The 18,774-nt window shown below is 54.0% G+C and overlaps 1 protein-coding gene and 1 long non-coding RNA gene across 2 annotated transcripts; one reads left to right on the top strand and one right to left on the bottom strand.

The window, feature by feature from the left end:
• Window positions 1-8,494: 8,494 nt before the first annotated feature.
• Window positions 8,495-16,855, bottom strand: LOC311512376. Its single transcript, XR_014709446.1, has 3 exons — window positions 15,432-16,855; window positions 12,986-13,243; window positions 8,495-11,787 (listed from the first exon to the last, which is right to left on the bottom strand). It is a non-coding gene; the product is annotated as an uncharacterized lncRNA (long non-coding RNA).
• Window positions 13,080-14,019, top strand: LOC311512369 (SLAM family member 9-like; the record flags this gene model as incomplete). Its single annotated transcript, XM_084613575.1, has 2 exons — window positions 13,080-13,308; window positions 13,650-14,019. 2 exons carry the CDS (start codon window positions 13,080-13,082, stop codon window positions 13,784-13,786), a joined length of 366 nt encoding a protein of 121 aa, XP_084469701.1. The 3' UTR covers window positions 13,787-14,019.
• Window positions 16,856-18,774: the final 1,919 nt, after the last annotated feature.

Genomic DNA, 18,774 nt, shown 5'->3' with positions numbered 1-18,774 from the left:
CGCTCAAATATTACTTTACAATAGGGGACACAGATGTTATAAAGTGAGATTAACCCGGGCAGCAACTCGCAAGCATTCAATAATGTCTAACGGCTGAACACATTCCTATCATCCTAATAGCTATTTTAACAATACGAACCCAGGTCAGCCAGACTGATTCTAGCTGTGTATTTGTCAGGGGTTCAGCTGGGCCATGGGGACCTGGGCACGAGCTGGCCCCCTGTCTGCCAGCCTCACTCTGTCTGTCCTTTTCAGAGCCCTGCTCACTTTTAGGGGCTGTAATAATAACTAACAATAATTCTTGAACAGCGCAATGTGCCGGAAGCTCAGCCAGGCTCTCAGCCCTGCTCATGTTCCCCCCAGGGAAGGACTTTCCTTTTCCACACTGCATTGCTTCCCCTCTCCCAGTCAATACTTTGCTCCCATCGCTTGCTGCAGGTGTTTCCTGTTTCCCCTTGTTCGGGTGGCTTGTTTTGCTTGTCACAGGACGGAGACCGGGTCTGTGCTTTGCATCCCTGACCTGCTGCTTTGCCCAGGTGTATCCCAGTGGCACTGAGGGGCAGAAGCAAACTGGGGCGTTTCCCCTGGGCTTCCCCAAGCGTTGATGGGCAGAGGGTCCTGTCACCCCACCCGGCAGCTCTTAGAAGCTGAGGGCCATGTAGGGAGGTTCAGAACCGTCCCCACCGCATGGACAGCGCTGGACTCTGTCTTTGCCTTTCTCATGCTGGCCTCTGTGGTGCTGAGGCTGCACGGGTGCCCTGGGCGGTGCTGAAAGGGATCATTTGCCCCTGGGGCAGGGTCATGGATGGGGATGCATGTGAGGGATCCAGCCACGCCGCTGCTGAGTCCTGCTCGCTTGCTCTTACATCAGTTCCCAGAGCAGGCCCAGCCTGACCTGCCGACTGTGGGCCAGCCGGCAGCCTAGAGTAAGCAGCTGCATCTTGCCAGCCTACCCCTGGATTTGGGCCACAGGCCAGATCCTCAAAGGCACCTGACTCCCGTGAGGTAGGCACCTAAATACCTTTGAGGGTCTGGGCCAAAGTATTTAATATGCAACGCCCGGTCCACGGAGCTGGTTCCTGGTTCGGAGCTGCCGGGTCCCTCTGCGCCATCATCTCCCCCTGGGCGCAGGGGCTGGGCCTGGCTCAGTGGTGCATCCTCCTTTCTGATCATGGCAGGACACCAGCCGCCCCCTTTGGGAAGCTTCCAGCAGGTGGTTAGGGCACCTAATTAGCTAACGATGCTAATTACAGTTATTAACCCCGGGGTGCCCGAGTGGGCAGGTGGGTCTCTATGTTCACTGAAGGGCATCGCCTCCTGCCGAGCTTTGTGCGGCTCAAGGGGTGACTTTTGAAGGCCAATTATTCCACAGGCTAATCTGCGTAGCACTCGGGCTTAAGCTGTGTGGGCAGGTTTTGTGGCGGGGGAAGACAGCTCTGGTGATGGAGCTCTCAGTGTATCTGTCAGGTCAGCTCCCACCGCCCTGATCTGGGGGGACCTTCTTCGAGGGGTGCTGGGGAGACTCAGTCCCCGTGGCCCAGGCTGTTCTCAGCCTCTGTGCTGTCGGCCTGTGGAGTTTGTGACATGGGGGCCAGAGTAGAGAGCCACCAAAGTCATCTCAGTCAGGGGCAGCGACCAGTCCCCGCTGTGCTGGGCTCGATTCAAACCAGGGACCTGCAGTGCCAGCCCTGCCAGGCATGAGCAATGCCCCAAGGCACCGGTCCACATGTGCACGGCCAGGCCAGTGGGAGGTTTGCTTCCTGGAAAGGTTCTCACCCAGGCCAGGCCCCCCCACGCTGCCCCCAGGAAACTCCCACTGTCCTGCACTGCCCAGAGTCTCAAACCCACTCTCAGCTCGCCAGACACTGCTCTTAAAGGGACAGCTCCCACTAGCCAACTACAAACCCTCCAAACCCAGCGCTAAACCCCTGTCAACTCAGCATCCAAATTCCCCTCTGTTTGGCAGCGTAAACCCCCCTCCAGTCATTATTCCAGGGGTCTCGCATTACTCCCTCCTCCCCTGAATGGCTCATCAGCCAGGTCTGACCCTACAGCCTTCAGCCCAGGCTGCTCCTACATCAGTTCCCAGAGCAGCCAGAAGAAAACCTGCTGCTCTCCGCCGGAGCAGCCCCGGGGGATACAGCCCCAGGACTGCAATGTGAGGTGACCAGGGTCTGAGACCAGCACACCAACTTGTGGTTAGAGCCAGTGCATCCAAGCGTAGTGACACCGCTGCTTGGGTCGTCTGCAGCGACCCAGCCCGGCTCTCTGGAGCTAAGAGCCGGGCTTAGATTTGTGCCTGGACTGAGCCCTGGCACCTCCGGGCCTGGCAGTTCAGAGCCCTGGCACCTCCGGGCCTGGCAGTTCAGAGCCCCGGCACCTCCGGGCCTGGCAGTTCAGAGCCCCAGCACCTCCGGGCCTGGCAATTCAGAGCCCCGGCACCTCTGGGCCTGGCAGTTCAGAGCCCTGGCACCTCCGGGCCTGGCAGTTCAGAGCCCCAGCACCTCCGGGCCTGGCAGATCAGAGCCCCGGCACCTCCAGGCCTGGCAGTTCAGAGCCCCGGCACCTCCGGGCCTGGCAGATCAGAGCCCCGGCACCTCCGGGCCTGGCAGTTCAGAGCCCCGGCACCTCTGGGCTTGGCACATCAGTTACGTCATTGCTTGAGCCCTGGCACCTCTTTGCATGAGGCCTGGCACTTCTTTCAGTACAAATTAAGTGCTGTCTAAAAGCCTCTCCCATTCGAGCTAAACGGCCAGGCATGTTAGCCTAGAGGCTGCAGCAGGCTCAGAAACCATTGCACGTGGTCTACTTGCTATCCCTCAACAAAGCGCCAGGCTGTTAGCCTGGGTAAAGGGCCATCCAGAAATTACATACCGCATTCAGGGGTGGAGGGGTCCTTAGTTCTGTGTGTTGGTCTCAGTGTCACAAGGAGTGGGTGGGTCTTGAAAATCACCCGCAAACGTGTTACGGAATTCATGGACAGCCCCTAACACAAGCACGGAATGTGGCCCGTTTCTTCGAAAAGGCAGGTTGGCTCCACGGATGAGCCCTGGGTTCTATTCCCAGCTCTGCCTGCCGTGACCTTCACCCTGGAATTGGGGGTCATAGTTGCCTCCTGTCAGGCCTGGGTTGTGCGGGGCAGAGAAATGGGCTGAGGGATCAGGAGATCAGCTGGGTTTAGACCCCACGGGCTCTTGGTTTACAGCACAGTGCGCCATCACCTTGGCTGCAGGGCCTGGGGCATGGCAGAGGCATTGTTGTGTCACAAATGTGTGAGCTATTGTAGTGTGTGGGAACCAGGGGTGCCATTTGGGGGGCACAGGGGAGGGTCTAGTTTGCCCCCCTCCCGAGATTCCTAGGGGAAGTCTACTCACCCTAGCCCCAGACGGAGCTCTAAACTGCAACAGCTTGAGTGTGATATGTGATGAGTTCAGAAGCTGGGAGCATCACGGGCTTTGGGGCAGGGAGTTTCTTTATAAACAGAGGCAGGGTGATTAAGATAATAAAAGGCTTGTCATTAAAGTAAATTAAGGATCCCCAGGCACTTCAGTTAAAAGATAGGAAACATAGGGTAGGAATAAGAGGAGAGATTGGAGAGAGGTAAATAGTGGTGTCCCTCAGGGGTCTGTACTGGGACCAGTCCTATTCAACATATTCATAAATGATCTGGGAAAAGGGGTACACACTGCCATGGTAAAATTTGCAGATGATACAAAATTACTCAAGATAGTTAAGTCTGAAGCAGACTGGGAAGAGTTACAAAGGGATCTCCCAAAACTGGGTGACTGGGCAACACAATGGCAGAAAGAAAAGGAGGACTTGTGGCACCTTAGAGACTAACAAATTTATCTGAGCATAAGCTTTCGTAAGCTACAGCTCACTTCATCGGATACATCCCGATGAAGTGAGCTGTAGCTCACAAAAGCTTATACGCAAATAAATTTGTTAGTCTCTAAGGTGCCACAAGTCGTCCTTTTCTTTTTGCGGATACAGACTAACACGGCTGCTACTCTAAAACAATGGCAGAAGAAATTCTGTGTTGATAAATGCAAAATAATGCACTTGGCAACATATAATCCCAACTCTACATACCACATGATGGGGTCTAAATTAGCTGAACCCGTCAAGAAAGAGATCTTGGAGTCACTGTGGATAGTTCTCTGAAAACACCTGCTCAGTGTGCAGCAGCGATTAAAAAAGTGAACAGAATATTGGGAATCATTAGGAAAGGGGTAGATAATCAGAGAAAAATATCATATTGCCTCTCTATAAATCCACAGTATGCCCACATATTGAATAGTGCGTGCAAATTTGCTCACCCCATCTCAAAAAGGATATATTGGATTTAGAAAAGGTACAGAGAAGGGTGACAGAAATGATTCCGGGTATAGAGCACCTTCTGTATGAGGAGACATTAAAAAGTCTGGGACTTTTCAGCTTGTAAAAAAGACGACGAAGGGGGGATATGAGAGAGGTCTATAAAATTATGACTGGTGTGGAGAAAGTGAATAGGGAAGTGTTATTTACTCCCTCCCATAACACAAGCGCTAAGGGTCACCCAATGAAATTAATAGGCAGCAGATTGTGGCCGAGAAGCTGGATAGGAGTCAGCAGTGGGCCCTCGTTGCCAAGAAGGCCAATGGCATATTGGGTTGTATTAGTAGGAGCGTTGCCAGCAGATCGGGGGAAGTGGTTATTCCCCTCTATTCGGCACTGGTGAGGCCACAGCTGGAGTGCTGCATCCAGTTTTGGGCCCCCCGCTACAAAAGGGATGTGGACAAATTGGAGAGAGTCCAGCAGAGGGCAATGAAAATGAGTAGGGGGCTGGGGCACATGACTTACGAGGAGAGGCTGAGGGAACTGGGCTTATTTAGTCTGCAGAAGAGAAGAATGAGGGTGGATTTGATAGCAGCCTTCAACTACCTGAAGGGGGGTTCCAAAGAGGATGGAGCTCGGCTGTTCTCAGTGGTGGAAGATGACAGAACAAGGAGCAATGGTCTCAAGTTGGACATTAGGAAACACTACTTCACTAGGAGGGTGGTGAAGCACTGGAACGGGTTCCCTAGGGAGGTGGTAGAATCTCCATCCTTAGAGGTTTTTAAGGCCCAGCTTGATAAAGCCTTGGCTGGGATGATTTAGTTGGTGTTGGTCCAGCTTTGAGCAGGGGATTGGATTAGACGACCTCCTGAGGTCTCTGCAACCCTAATCTTCTATGATTTAAAACAAACAAAAAAAGAATTTCTTCACAGTGAACCTGTGGAACTCTTTGCCAGGGGATGTTGTGAAGGCCAAAACTAGAACAGGGTTCCAATAAGAACTAGATACATTCATGGAGGATAGGTCCAGCAATGGCTATTAGCCAGGGTGGACAGGGATCCAACACCATGTTCTGTATGACTCTCGCCTCTGTTTGCCAGAAGGTGGAATGGGTGACAGGGGATGGACACTTGGTGATTACCTGTTCTGTTAATTCCCTTTGGGGCATCTGGCATTTTCCACTGTAGGAAGACAGGATACTGGGCTAGATGGACCATTGGTCCTACCCAGTATGACCATTCTGATGTTATTATATAGAACCCAGATGTATTTGCTCCTCGCTATAGCCCACTAGACCCTGCTCTCCTCCCAGAGCTAGGATAGAACACAGGAGTCCTAATGGGGTCTCTCTCTCCACAGAGTTAGTAATAAAGTAAGAATAGACATTAAAATTTTAAACCTAAATTGTCCCTTAAGTGACTTGCCACAAGATGTCAGAACATGTTATTAGAGCTGAGTGGGTCTAATATTGATTTAATTTTCTTTCTTTTATAAAGGAAATAGATACTGGGCTCCTGTCAAAAAACTAGAGTTTTAAAGTGCCTAAGTAGCCCCAGGAATCACGGTTAAAGTTGCCCCCCTGCCCACCAAAATCTGAAATGGCACCCCTGGTGGGACACACACTGGAGCAGCACAACGCAGGAGTGCCGTGTGGGCTGCATGGCACTTAGCAGGTCTGGAATTGCGGTAACACCTAGAGATCCTGACCAAGGTCCCTTGTGCCAGGTGCTGGACACACACACAGTCCCTGCCCCAAAGTGCTTAAAATCGAAGTCAGGAGTTTGAACCCCCAGGGGGGTCACACACCGGTGCCAGGGGGTTGTGACCTACCTGCCCTTCCTGTAATGCTGAATGGGAGGGGGCTGCCAGGTGGGATCCCCGAATGGAGAAGCTAGAGACTCATTGATCTAGGGCTGAGACAAGAGACAAAGGGGGGGTCCCAAGTAATGGGTAACAGCAAGATAAGTGTGGCAAGCAGCTGCCACAGCACACCCACTGCTTAACTAGGGTTGGAACTAGCTTAGGGTTAGGGTTAGGAACTTAACTAGCTGGAAACCCAGAGAAAGGCAGTGTTGCCTAATGGATTGAGCCTTGTCTGGGTTGTCCCCCTCCCTGGTTAGCTGTAAAGTATGGATCTATTTCATTGCATTGTTTGATATTAATGAGGTTAAAATGGTTTTTGCATATGTATGTTAACGTTATACTGTGTTACAGGAGGGCGTTATACGTTTATAACGTTCATGGATTTTGTTTCCATTTGGTATTCTGACGTTTGTACCAAAAAGCAAACTCTGATAAGAACCTAACTAAAAAAAAAGGAAAAAGAACAGAGCTCGGTATTCTGATCATCATCTGTGCATTCACCTCTCCTGGGGTGCAGTAGTGACACAAGCTAGTTGCTTTTTGCCTCTTTTCACCATCTGGTGTGTAGTTCTGGAAAGACGGTCAACTCATCCACCCTCAGAGCTGTACAGGGCCAGATGTCTCCCTTCCCCCACAGCTTGGGTCGTCCCTTACACCTGTGCAATGTGGGTGTGGGGTGCGAACAGGTTTGAATAGGAGGTTTGAATGAAGGATAGCAGCAGCTGCTGCAGGCAGGATTGAGAGAGGTCAGCAAAGCTGTGGGACGGCCCAGGGCTGGGAGAGCAGGGTCGGGGAGAGCTGTGGGTCAGGAGGATTAAGTAGCTAGAACATCATGTGTGAAGGGCAAGAGCTGAGCTGCTGCTCACAGGAACACTGGTTTCAATCTGGAGTCACTCCACTGAAGCCAAAGGCTGTCTCTGAATTGACACCAGTGCCTGCGACAGGGCTGCCACCTGTCCAGGCTCTCCCAGGATCGTCCCTTTTCTGACGTATCTGCCCAGGTGTTCAGTGCCCATGGCCAGTTGGCCAGTTTTGTGGGCTCAGCATCATCCCAGATGTCCCGGGTTTTTGTACCTTAATCTGTAGTCAGCATCAGGACCCGTGTCTTAAACGTCCCTGTCTCTCTGCTGTGCCTCAGGAAGTGGAGCTGTTCCTCCAGGGAGCAGCCCTGCCTCTTTCCTCCTGTTCTCTTTAAACCCTCTCTAGCCCGCATGCTGGACGTCCCATTTCTCCCAGGCAGGGGGACCAGGTGCTGAGCTCTCTGGAAAGTGCCCGGGTTCTATGTGACGGGATTCACGGGCTCTGTCCTGGTAAGTCCAGTGCAGGTGCTGCAGGATAATAGCACAGTAACAAACCTGGAGCCACCCAGTCCTTCCCGGCTCTCCCCACTCGCAGACAGCAGGGCTCCAGCCCAGGTCTTCCAGCTCCAAAGCACAGCCCCCCCCAACACTGCAGTTAAAGAACCCCCACTAGTAGAGCGGGGCCTGTGGCTCATGGTCCAGCAGGTCTGAACACAAGGGCAAATTCAGCGTCAACACATGCAAAGTAAGGCACATTGGAGGGGAAAATGTAAACGACTCACGCACTGTACAGGGGTCTATATATGTCTCCTCTCCCTCACACTGGTGTAAATCAGGAGTGATTCTGTGGAAGCCTATAGAGTTACACTGGTCTAAAACCATTCTATGGCCCTGATCCTGAAGACAGTGACACACCTATGTACTTTTACTCCAGCGAGTCATCCTGTTAGACTCATGAGCTGTCAGGTTGCCTGTCAACAGACGCAGATGCTGAAAAGGCATTTGATGGGGTGATGTGGCTCTATCTCTGGGGTCTCAAACTTCCAGCCCGTGGGCCATCCGCGGCCTGAGAACCTCCCCACTGTGGCCCGTGGAGGAGAAACGCAGGAAGCCACGCTGCCAGCTCTGTCTGCTGCAGGCACCGTCCCCCGCAGCTCCCATTGGCTGGGGGAGAGGGACAGAGATACCATCACTAGTCGCCGGGCAGAGTCAGCCATGGAGCCGCGTCACTTTTCTCCACAATGAATATAAACAAGTCAAAATTCTGAACACAACTGTCTGATGCCCACCTTGCTGCATCCTGAAGGTTTCAAACTGCTCCGTCTCTGAGGCCAAACATCAACAAACTGACAGAACGGAAGCGTTGCCGGGTGTCTGGCAAACACTAGAAACTCGGGGATTGGTCCTGCTTTGAGCAGGGGGTTGGACTAGATGACCTCCTGAGGTCCCTTCCAACCCTGATAGTCTATGATTCTATGAACTCTCTGGCAGGGGAAGAATTGTATCCAGTTGTATGACAGTTTTATTAGTGCTAAGAAATTCAAAATAAAAAATACAATATACACATTTTCTTGTCTGAACACCATCTTCAGCGACTTTACTGGCCCGCTGGGAGGATTTGAGGACTGGCCCTGGCCCTAAGGGAAATTAAGATTGCGACCCCTGCTCTATCTCTCATGGCAGGGTTAAGGCCAAGTCTATGCTACAGAATTTTGCTGACATAACGAGGGTGGCTAGGAAAAGGAGAAAAATCACACTGAAATGCTCTGCCAGTGTAGACACAGCTTATACCCACTCTGATACAGCTTATGTCATTTAACTGTACTGCCAAGAGAACTCCTTTAGCTGGTAGAAGGTACATGTCCACGAGGGGACTTTGCCTGTAGAGCTAGAGCAGCAAAACCTCTGTAGTGTAGACTAGCCCTAAGAGAATTTGGGTTTAGCTCAGTTTTCCTTAATTGGGCTGATGTCTTTCACAATTCTCTGCATTTGGCAGGACTGGCCTTATAGTCCCATGTGCCAGCTAGTTCTCCAAGGACCATTAGATCCAGAGCTGGCACATCACTTTTATGGCCTGTGTTATACGGGAGGTCACATTAGATGATCTAATGGTCCCTTCTGGCCTCACAATCTGAATCTATGACAATCTCCTTGTACAAACTTACCAGGCCCAGATCAAGTCATCACATGATTCTGTGGCAATAGTTGTGATCAGTGCGGGGGCAGAGCAACTCATAGTTGTGGGAACAACTGGATGGGCTATGGAGCACATTTCTGATACCCTACCTGCAAGGGAAGATGGAAGGCTGAGAAGGGCAGAGTTAAGGGCATTGGGGGCTTAACTGGGAATTTCCAGACTTTCAAGCTTTGGGGTTTCTTGTAAGTTTCACCAGAACTCTAAATGACCTGTCTCTATAATGGCTTCTTGGGGTTTTTCGCTCGCTCCAGGGTCTCACAGCTGGTGAGCTGCAAGGCGTCCTGAACAAAGTTTTGTGTCTAGATCAGTATCCCATCTCAGACACGCTGGCAGTGTCAGGTGTGAGAACCTGTGGCAGTTTCCTTTTACAGCAGTGTCTCTGTCCCTGTTCGTTGCATCCCCCACAGTCTGAGCACCTATCAGAACCAGAGATTATCTAGCCACGCTGTGACCCGGGCACCACGTGAAACTGCTGCGCATGGGGGAAGGCCAAGACAGGAATTAAGAGCCGGAGCCACCCACCAAACTGAATCTGTGGATGGAGCATTTGGAAAGGCCCCAGCCCACCGGTGAGGACACTGGCCTGCGTGTGTCAATTGCTGGAGAATCTGCTGGGGATCAATTCCTTTTGCCACTGTTACAGTGTGGGCTGCAGGGGCATACAGCGTCAGGCACTGTCTATCTAGAGTCACTTATCTCCTTTCCTGTATCTTGCTGTGTCAGTTCCTGGGCTGCTCAGTGATTCGGGCTCCCGGGCACGGCTGCAATGCACAAGACCAATCATCCCAGCAAGGTGTAACTGGGAAGGGCCTAGGAAAGGACCTCTTAGGCAGCATCTCCCCAGAGGCATCCCGGTTCCCTGTCACTGTCTCCCAAGGGAAGGGCTGGGCGCCCCATGGCGTGGGGGTGTCAGAGTCGGGCTGAACCTGTGTGCGAGCGACTGGGTGGCAGAAGGCCCCACGAGGGGGAAGGGCAGGGGAGATCAGGGCGGGGCAGTGGGGGGGTTATCTCATCCTGTGCCTGCCACAGGGTAGATCAGCTGATGAAAAGGAGGCTTCGAAGCTGCGGGCACTGGGTTTAGCCTCCCAGAGCCCTCGCTGCTCAGTGGAGTGATGCCAGAATCCCCCCGGCACCCAGACCTGGCTGGCCCGACTGTCCCAGTCTCTGACGGATCACTCCACGGACACTGACTGCTCCCTGTTCTGTAGCCCACCAGGATGGCAGGAGCTCCCCGTCCCTTCCTTCTTTTCCTCCTGCTGGTTTCCCAGCCCAGGGGTAAGTTACGCGGGGCTGGATCCACCCCAGCGGGGGGGCTGGAAATGAAAGGGTGAATCTTGGGAGGGGATGGAAGCAGGAGCTGGGCCAGGCTGGGGGGGTCTCACTCTCCTCAGGGATCCAGTGCAGTCTGAGCCCAGCCAGCACGAGGGCCTGATCCTGCGTCCCTGACCCACATGTTGCCCAGGCAGAGGGAAAGTTGGAGAGACATGGCGCCGACTCTCGGCCTCTGTTCCTGGCTGGCCTCTTCTCCGCTCCCCCCCCCCACACACCGTCCCGTGCCGTCCACGATGGAGGTTCTCTCCTTCGCCCTGTGGGGTGTTTGTTCGCAGGAGGGTAGTTTGCCAGGCAGTGACCCTCAGCCACCCTGGGTACTCACCGGGGCTGCTGCCTCCATGAAAAGAACTGAGGGTTTGGGGGGTCATGGGCACATTGTTAAACAAGACAATGACCCCCAGGGAGAGGCAGGAAGGCCCAGCAGTGAGAGCCCAGAGCTGGCCGACAGGAGAGCTGGGTTCTCTCCCTTTACAACTCCAGCATTGCTGTAACCTCAGCACCCTCTGGAAGAGGCAGCAGGGAGAGCAAGAAACAGGTGGCTAGGGGATGAAACCCGCAGCCTGGCGTCATGGCCTCAGAACCCTCCCCTCCTGTTCCCGACTCTGCCAGTGACCCGGTGCAGGTCACTGCACCACTCTGTGCCTCAGTTTCTCCATTTGGAGATCATTTATTACTGGCCCTTTAAAAATTCCTCCAGTCCTGCATGATGAATGCCATTGGGTAACACTGAGTTCCTGTGTGAAAGGAGATTTCCCCACCTACCCACAGGAGAGGAGAAATTTTAAAGGGACAGGACTGTATTTCCCTCCTACACACGGCATATCATGTGGCTTAATTCAGGGATTCCAAGGCCAGAAGAGACCCTTGGGGTCATCTAGTCTGACCTCCCATCTAAGACAGGCCCAAGAATTCACTGATGGGCGTAAGGGGCCCAGGGGCTCAAACCAGTGAGGTGCTAACAAAGGTCAAAGAGCTTTCGTAATTCACACTCTGTGACTGGAGGGAGTTGCAGTGCCGGGTCGGGGATGGCTGGGCTTGGTCTGTTTCCTGGACCCTTTTATTCTGTGTTGTCAGACACAAGTCCTGCTCAATCAGTTTGTCTCCCCAAACTGATGAACGGTATTCTGGGAGAATCAGTCGTCCTCCCGCTTGATTCCGGGGAGATGTTCAAGAGCATCACCTGGTCCGCACCCAGCCCGCGCCAGGACGCACCCTCAGGCAGTAGGGTGCGTCTTGCTGTTGTCACCCCGGGGGGCCCCGGAGCCCTGCCCCGTCTCACTGTGGAGGACGAGAGATACAGAGGGCGAGTGAGACTCCACGGCCAGAGCTATTCGCTGGAGATCAGCAACCTGACGATGGCAGATGAGGGTGAATATGGAGTAGCGGAAAACACAGTCGCACACAATATGTACTACTGTGACTATCCATTGCTCATCTACAGTGAGTGTCTGTGCGTGTGCGTGGGGGGAGGTGCAGGCGCTGGGAGCGGGAGGTGGTAATGTGGACTTCCAATGAGATGCCGGCTTCACAAGAAGCTTTTAGCAGACCGTTTGGTATCTGGAGGGGCACCTTGGGGTGAGCCAGGACTTCCCTCTGGGACCAAGCTATTACAGTACTTAAAGCTCTCTGAATGAACAAAGGAGAAGGATGGATAGATAGATGGATTGGTGTGTAAGGGGATAGATAGATAGATAGATAGATTAGATGGGGTGTATGGGGATAGATAGATAGATAGATAGATAGATAGATAGATGGGGTGTATGGGGATAGAGAGATAGAGAGATAGATAGATAGATAGATGGATAGATGGGGTGTATGGGGATAGATAGATAGATAGATAGATAGATAGATAGATAGATAGATAGATAGATAGATGGGGTGTATGGGGATAGAGAGATAGAGAGATAGACTAGATGATAGGTGTGTATTGAGATGGATAGTTGATAGCCCAAGTCTAGGGTTTGGGCTTGGGCTCACAGCTTAAAGAAAATAAGCAGAAGGCTATTGGGGAAAGGCGAGAGATAGACAGAGACAGGGGAGGACAGGGTAGGGGAGACACAAAGGTAAAGATGCAGCCTATTCACAGAGTCCTGCCATAAGCACAATGTCTACAAACATGGCTCCTGCAGACCCTGAATCTGTCCCTTGGGGAGAGTGGGGGGCAGCTAAACCCCTCCGCTGAACAGGATCTGTCCCCTGGCTGGAAGTATAGGGTGACCAGATGTCCTGATTAGGGGCATTGTCTTATATAGGCAACATTACAACCCCCCCCCCAAAAAAAAACGAAGTGTCCCGATTTTTCACACTTGCTATCTTACGGAAGGTGACCTCTCCTGTCCCAGCCACATGGCGCAGTGAGGTTGGGTGATGCTCTCACACGTGGGGGAAAGTCGCTAGGGGGAGAGATCCCTGTGTGTCAGCCCCCCGGCCTGTAGTCTCAGGCCGTCAGCGGGGGGAGCCTGCAGCAGGTTCTCACCTCAGCAGCCTCTGTACAGAGTTATTTTGTATTTCCTGCCCCCATCTGGGCCACAGAGCGACTGTCGGAGCCGGAGATCAGGGTCCATCCTGTGATGACTGGGAACGGCACTTGCAACGTGACCTTCACCTGCAGTGCCGGGGAGAGAGCCAGGCACCTCAATTACGCCTGGACACGTCCAGCAGGAGGCGCCGTTCTCGCCACCGAGGAATCCCTGCTGCTCCAGCACAGACTGGGGGACGAGGACTCGCCCATCACCTGCACGGCCACAAACCCCGTCAGCAACAGCTCGGCCAGCGCCTCCCCCAAGGTGGCCTGTGAAGGTGACGCTCGCTCCACCCCCCCCTCGAGCGCACGCAGCAGGGCCCATGCGGGCCTGGCTCGTACACACCCCCTGCTGCTCTGGCTGGGTTCTGGGGCACAGTGAGCACCACTAGTGGGCTCACAGGCTTTTTAAGGGGCTACTCCCCAATTCCTACACCCCACCCTGGCACTGGGCAGGAAGGTCTGTCGCTGGGGGGCACCGAGGGTCTGGCCCAAAGGGAACAGCTGGGTGTTTGCATGCCAGCTCACTGGGGTCTTCGGAGTCAGAGCTCCCGGCACTCGGTATAGATTTGGGTTTCCAGATGGCGCGAAGCCCCTAAACATTGATTTATTCCTTCAGGTCCCGTTCTGCCCCAGACCCCACCGCTGTCCTACTGCCGCGCCAAGGGGATCCTTGTGCTGGGGGTGCTGGGAGCCCTGCTGGCCGGGATCCTCATGGTGCACGTCCTCCCCGCGAGGGAGCAGAGACGGCCGTGAGAGGAGAGGAGCTTCCACTGTGGCTGTTCATCCCCCTGCCTCCGGGCTGGAGTTTCCCACACGAGCCAGCTAATGAATGAGAATGCCCCATCGCCCACTGCAAAAGCCTCAGTTTCCCTTCCCCTCAGGAAACAGGAGCACAGCGACTCTATTGCGCTAGACTCGGCCAAACGTGTAGCAATCCCGGATCCTCCGCCCGGCTGTTCTGGGGCACAGGGCGGGGGGCATCTCCAGGATCGGAGTCTCTCTCTGGCCCAGCAACCATGGAGTTATGTATAGAAAGTGGAACAGCTGGGATAGGAGTGACTGAGAGACACCCTCCCAAACAGCCTGGTGCACAGGGCCTTCCACGGGGACATGGGAGATCTGGGTTCACGTCCTGCTCTGAATCAGAGACCACTGGGATTTGACCCCATGTCTTCCACATCCCAGCTGAGTGCCCTGACCTCTAGGTGACGGGGACTAGGGACTCCTGCTCTCACTTTGGTTTTATCTGAGAAATGGCTGAGCTGGCTCAGGTCCCCATCTCCAGGCGAGGGTTCGTGGCTGAGGGTCCCGGCTGGAGAGAGGCACCTAGTGCCAGCCGTCCCTGTGGGGTGGAAGGCCCAGATCAATAGGAGCTGTGAATCTGGGCCCTAAACCCCACCCCTTTCCTCTGCATTTCACTCCTGGCCTGCTCAGCGTGCGGGCCTCTGAAAATCCCTTCCTTGGGTGCCGAGCTCTGCCCATGTGTAGGACTGCTGAATTTCTATTTGCAGAAAATAGAACACCCTTGCCCCGCCCCTTCCCTGAGGCCCCACCCCCACTCCCTCCATCCCCCCTCCCTCTGTTGCTCACTCTCCCCCACCCTCGCTCACTCACTCAATTTCACCAGGCTGGAGCAAGGAGTTGGGGTGTGAGAGCGGGTGCGGGCTCTGGGGTGGGGCTGGAGATGAGGGGTTTGGGGTGGAGGAGGGGCCTCCAGGCTGGGGGTTGAGGCCGAGGGGTTCAGAGTGTGGGAGGGGGCTCCAGGCTGGGGCAGGGGGTTGGGGTGTGGGAGGGGTACAGGCTGTGGGCTGGGGAGTGCAGGCTCCGGAGTAGAGCCAGATATGAGGGGTTCAGGGTGTGGAAGGGGGCTCTGGCTGGGGCAGGGGGTTGGGGTGCAGGAGGGGGTGAGGACTCCAGCTGGGGATGCGGGCTCTGGAGTGGCGCCGGGGATGAGGGGTTTGGGGTGCAGGAGGGGGCTCCAGGCTGGGGCCAAGGGGTTCATAGTGTGGGAGAGGGGTCTGGGTTGGGGTAGGGGGTTGGGGTGCAGAAGGGAGTGTGGGCTCCAGGAGGGAATTTGGGTGCAGGAGGGGGCTCAGGGCTGGGTTAGGGGGTTGGGGAGTGGGAGGGAGTGCAGGGTGCAGTCTCAGGGAAGGAGTGTGGCTGCAGGAGGGGGCTCAGGGCTGGGGCAGGGGGTTGGGGCATGGGAGGGAGTGCAGGGTGCAGTCTCAGGGAAGGAGTGTGGCTGCAGGAGGGGGCTCAGGGCTGGGGCAGGGGGTTGGGGTGCAGGAGGGGGTGCAGGCTCTTGGAGGGAGTTTGGGTGTGGGAGGGGGTTCCAAGCTGGAAAAAGGGGTTGGGACTTGGGAGGGGGTTTGGGGTGCAGGCTCCGGTTGGTACTTACCTCAGGCAGCTCCAGGGAAGCTGCCAGCATCTCTCTCCGGCTCCTAGGCGGAGGCTCTACCAGGTGGGTCTGCGTGTTGCTCCCATCCACAGGTACCGCTCCCGCAGCTCCCATTGGTTCCTGGCGGAGCTGGTGGTCTGGGCAGGGGCAGCGTGCGGAGCCCCCATGGCCGCCCCTACGCCTAGGAGCCAGAGGAAGATGCTGGCAGCTTCCCAGGAGCCGCGCGGAGCCGGGCAGGGTAGGGAGCCTGGCCTGCTGCACTGCCGGCTGGACTTTTAAAGGCCTGTGTGAATCTGGCCCACTGTGACTTGCAAAGCAAAGTGAAACTGGAGGGCAGGGCAGGTTTTTGTGCTGCTTGGGCCCAGCCTCTCTAAGTGCTAATGAACTCTTCAGTCAGCTTTCACCGCCTGCAGGCGCTGGGCGGGCACTGGGCTTTTAAATCCTGGCTCAGGGAGTGTTTGCACTCAGGGGCCGGCTGCCCTGCTGTTCTGCACAATGCTGAACTAGCTCTTTCACATGGTCTTGTCTGGATTTGCTGCTCAAGGTTTTCTCATTAAAGCGCTTCTGGGAACCAGAATTAATGACTGACCATCTTGCTGCTGAGTCGGCTTTCTCGGGGCGTGTGGTTAATTGCTGCAGACACCTGGCACCGCAGACCCAGGGAAGCAGGGTGCACAAGCTGCTTGTTACAGACGAAGTGTAAAGCAGAGGTGAGCAGTGAGTACGGAGGCCACATGGTCCAGTGGAGCGGGGTCCGGAGCCAGCCTGTGTTCAGCAAACCTGGCTTTTAGCCTTGACTCTGCTGGTGCTGGGTGGCCTCTGGCCAAGTTCGGTACCTCAGTTTTCCCATCTGTAAAATACGAACGAAATTAGGAAGGAAGGAGAAGCCAGTGTTGGCCTGGGCCTCTTCAGGACATCATCAAACCTCTGCCCTGCTACTGGCTTCCTGTGTGACCCTGGGCAAGTCACTTAGCCTCTCTATGCTTCTGTTCTGCATCCATACAATGGGGATAACAGCACTGCCCTCCCCCACAGAAGGTCTGTGAGGTGCTCAGATAATACTCTATAAGCACCAAAGAAAGAGGGCGAGCGCAGGTTTCTGTGCCAGGCTAGCATGGGGACTGTTTTAAAGCTTAACTCATTTTTTTATCTCATTCCTTTGTTTCCATCCGAAATCCCCTTGGGACTCTCTGGTTCACACTGCAGCTGTCCCAGGATGCACTGTTCTGTGACATCACCAATAACCAATAGCCTTCGCCTCTATGGGCCCATTGATTTCTGGGCTGCTGTCAGAGGGCAAAAGCAAAGAGAAGTCAGTTGATCTTTATGGCTAGGCTGGGCTCCTGCCTCCGCTTTGAGCAGGGTGTGTGTGTGTGTTTGCTGTGACTGTCTGTGGTCTTTCTCTGGCTTTCATTCCCACAGTAACCAGGCACTGCCCAATCAGTAATGTATTTATCCTCTTAGCCCTCTATGCACTCTCGGTGGAACCAGCCAAGCCTGTGAGTGACCCTGCCCTGCCCCGATCAAAGAAACTTGAAGAAGGAAGAAATTCTCCTACGGGGGTCACTGACCAGGGGCGTGATAAGTCTGCGATGATTTAGATTGGTGGCATGTTCAAATCCAGCAGGGACAAGGGGCCTGTGTGTTCTAAGGGCTGGCAAATAACTCCAAGAAGGGATCATTTACCCAAATCTTCTGAACAAAAATACAAACCTTTAAAAAGTCTAAACAAAATCCACCAAGATTTTCCTGGGCCATTGAGGATTGAAAGACCTGAACACCTAATCGGAGTATAACTTTGGAATATTGAGAGAAATTGCTTAAAACGGGGAGATTCCCATTAACAGCCAGGACTAATACTGACGTACTGTCTGTGAAATGAATCAAATATTAAACCCTATGAGGAAAAAGAAGTTTGTCTTACACCAATGCCATCTACTGGATACCGACGGAAGCAGCAGAGAAACTAAGGGAACTGAAATCTGAATATACCGGAGCTGCCCAGTGCCCAATAGAAATCAGAGGTTTGGCCTCCTCCAGCACATCCAGAAACAGAGTCTATAAACCTGGGGTCACCGTGTGGACCTCGGAGGTGATGGAACCCACGAACGAGCTGCACAAGTCCAGAAGTTCTGAGTCCTGCACACTCAGGCCGGGATGGTGACCAGCCTTCCCCTGTTACACAGCTAAGGAGAAGAAATTTCCTTTCAGGAATTGCATTTCTCTCTCTGTTCTTGAATATTACATAACGGAAGGTTCTTTGGCTGACTCTACGCTTCTCAGTAACACCTTGTATTAGTTTTTAGCTAACTGGTGCTGTACGCATGCTCTCCTTTGTAAGCCCAAGCAAATTGGCCTAAGAGTGATTTTAAGCAATAACTTTAGTTGCTTTTGATATTTTAAACCTGTCCCTTTCAGACCAAGTCATGCAAATAGCAGGGAACATGCTCTTAATGGTGTCTTTAACACAAATACTTCCTTACTCCTGGGAGAAGGACTGGAAGTGTGATAAGTGTTAGAGGTCCTAATGAACTGAGGATCGTAAGTAAATGTAATAAGAATATCATAGTGATTTGCATTGTTGTATGGTCTAACAGCTGAGCCTCGACCCTAGTCTATGACAATTGCTTGCAAGAGAGTGTTGGCATGTTCAGTACAAGTTTGGTGTCCCTGACCTTGATCTATAAACTGTTGAATACATACATATGTGTTTGTGGGTAAATTAGTAAGCTATAGATTGCAGATAAAAGCTGACCTGAAAAGAACTCATCATTACAATCAGTAACGGTGACGGGGCGGATCGACCCCGCACTGGTAAGGAGGGGGTTAATACTTCCCTCCTAGCAGAGGAAGACCCGCCCCAGGCTCTGCTAGGCATGCTCCACCTGGAAGTCAGATATAAAAGCCTGTAAAGCTGCTCAGGCTGACTGTGGTGGAGGAAGGACACTTGGCAGGGGCTCCAGCCCAGGAGCTGTTACAGCCTTTACCTGCGAGAGCTGAAGAGCCAGAAGCCTGGACCAGAGGCCTGCCGCTACCGGAAGCCCAGGGAGCGGCTGGTGCTGAGGAGCCTGGAGACCCCGATACCACATGGACCACTGCTGCAGAAGAGCCGGCAGGCAGTGACCCGGTGAGGGAGTTGTACCTCCCACCCTTATGAGGGCAGCCTGTTTCGGTGGCATTCCCCGCTGACCCTGTGGCAGACCGCTCTGCCCCTGGCAGAGCCCTGGTTTGGAGTCCGGTAGAGTCAGGTGGGTCCGGGCCCCCCTACCGGGGGCTGCCACCCCCTTGTGATGGCCCCCAGGCACCGGCCACTAGGCCATCCTACCCTGCTTCCAAAGGTGGC

This window comes from Lepidochelys olivacea, assembly GCF_965140295.1.
Source record: "Lepidochelys olivacea isolate rLepOli2 genome assembly, chromosome: 24".
Classification (NCBI taxonomy): domain Eukaryota; kingdom Metazoa; phylum Chordata; order Testudines; family Cheloniidae; genus Lepidochelys; species Lepidochelys olivacea.
This window is presented reverse-complemented; position numbering and strand designations above follow the sequence as displayed.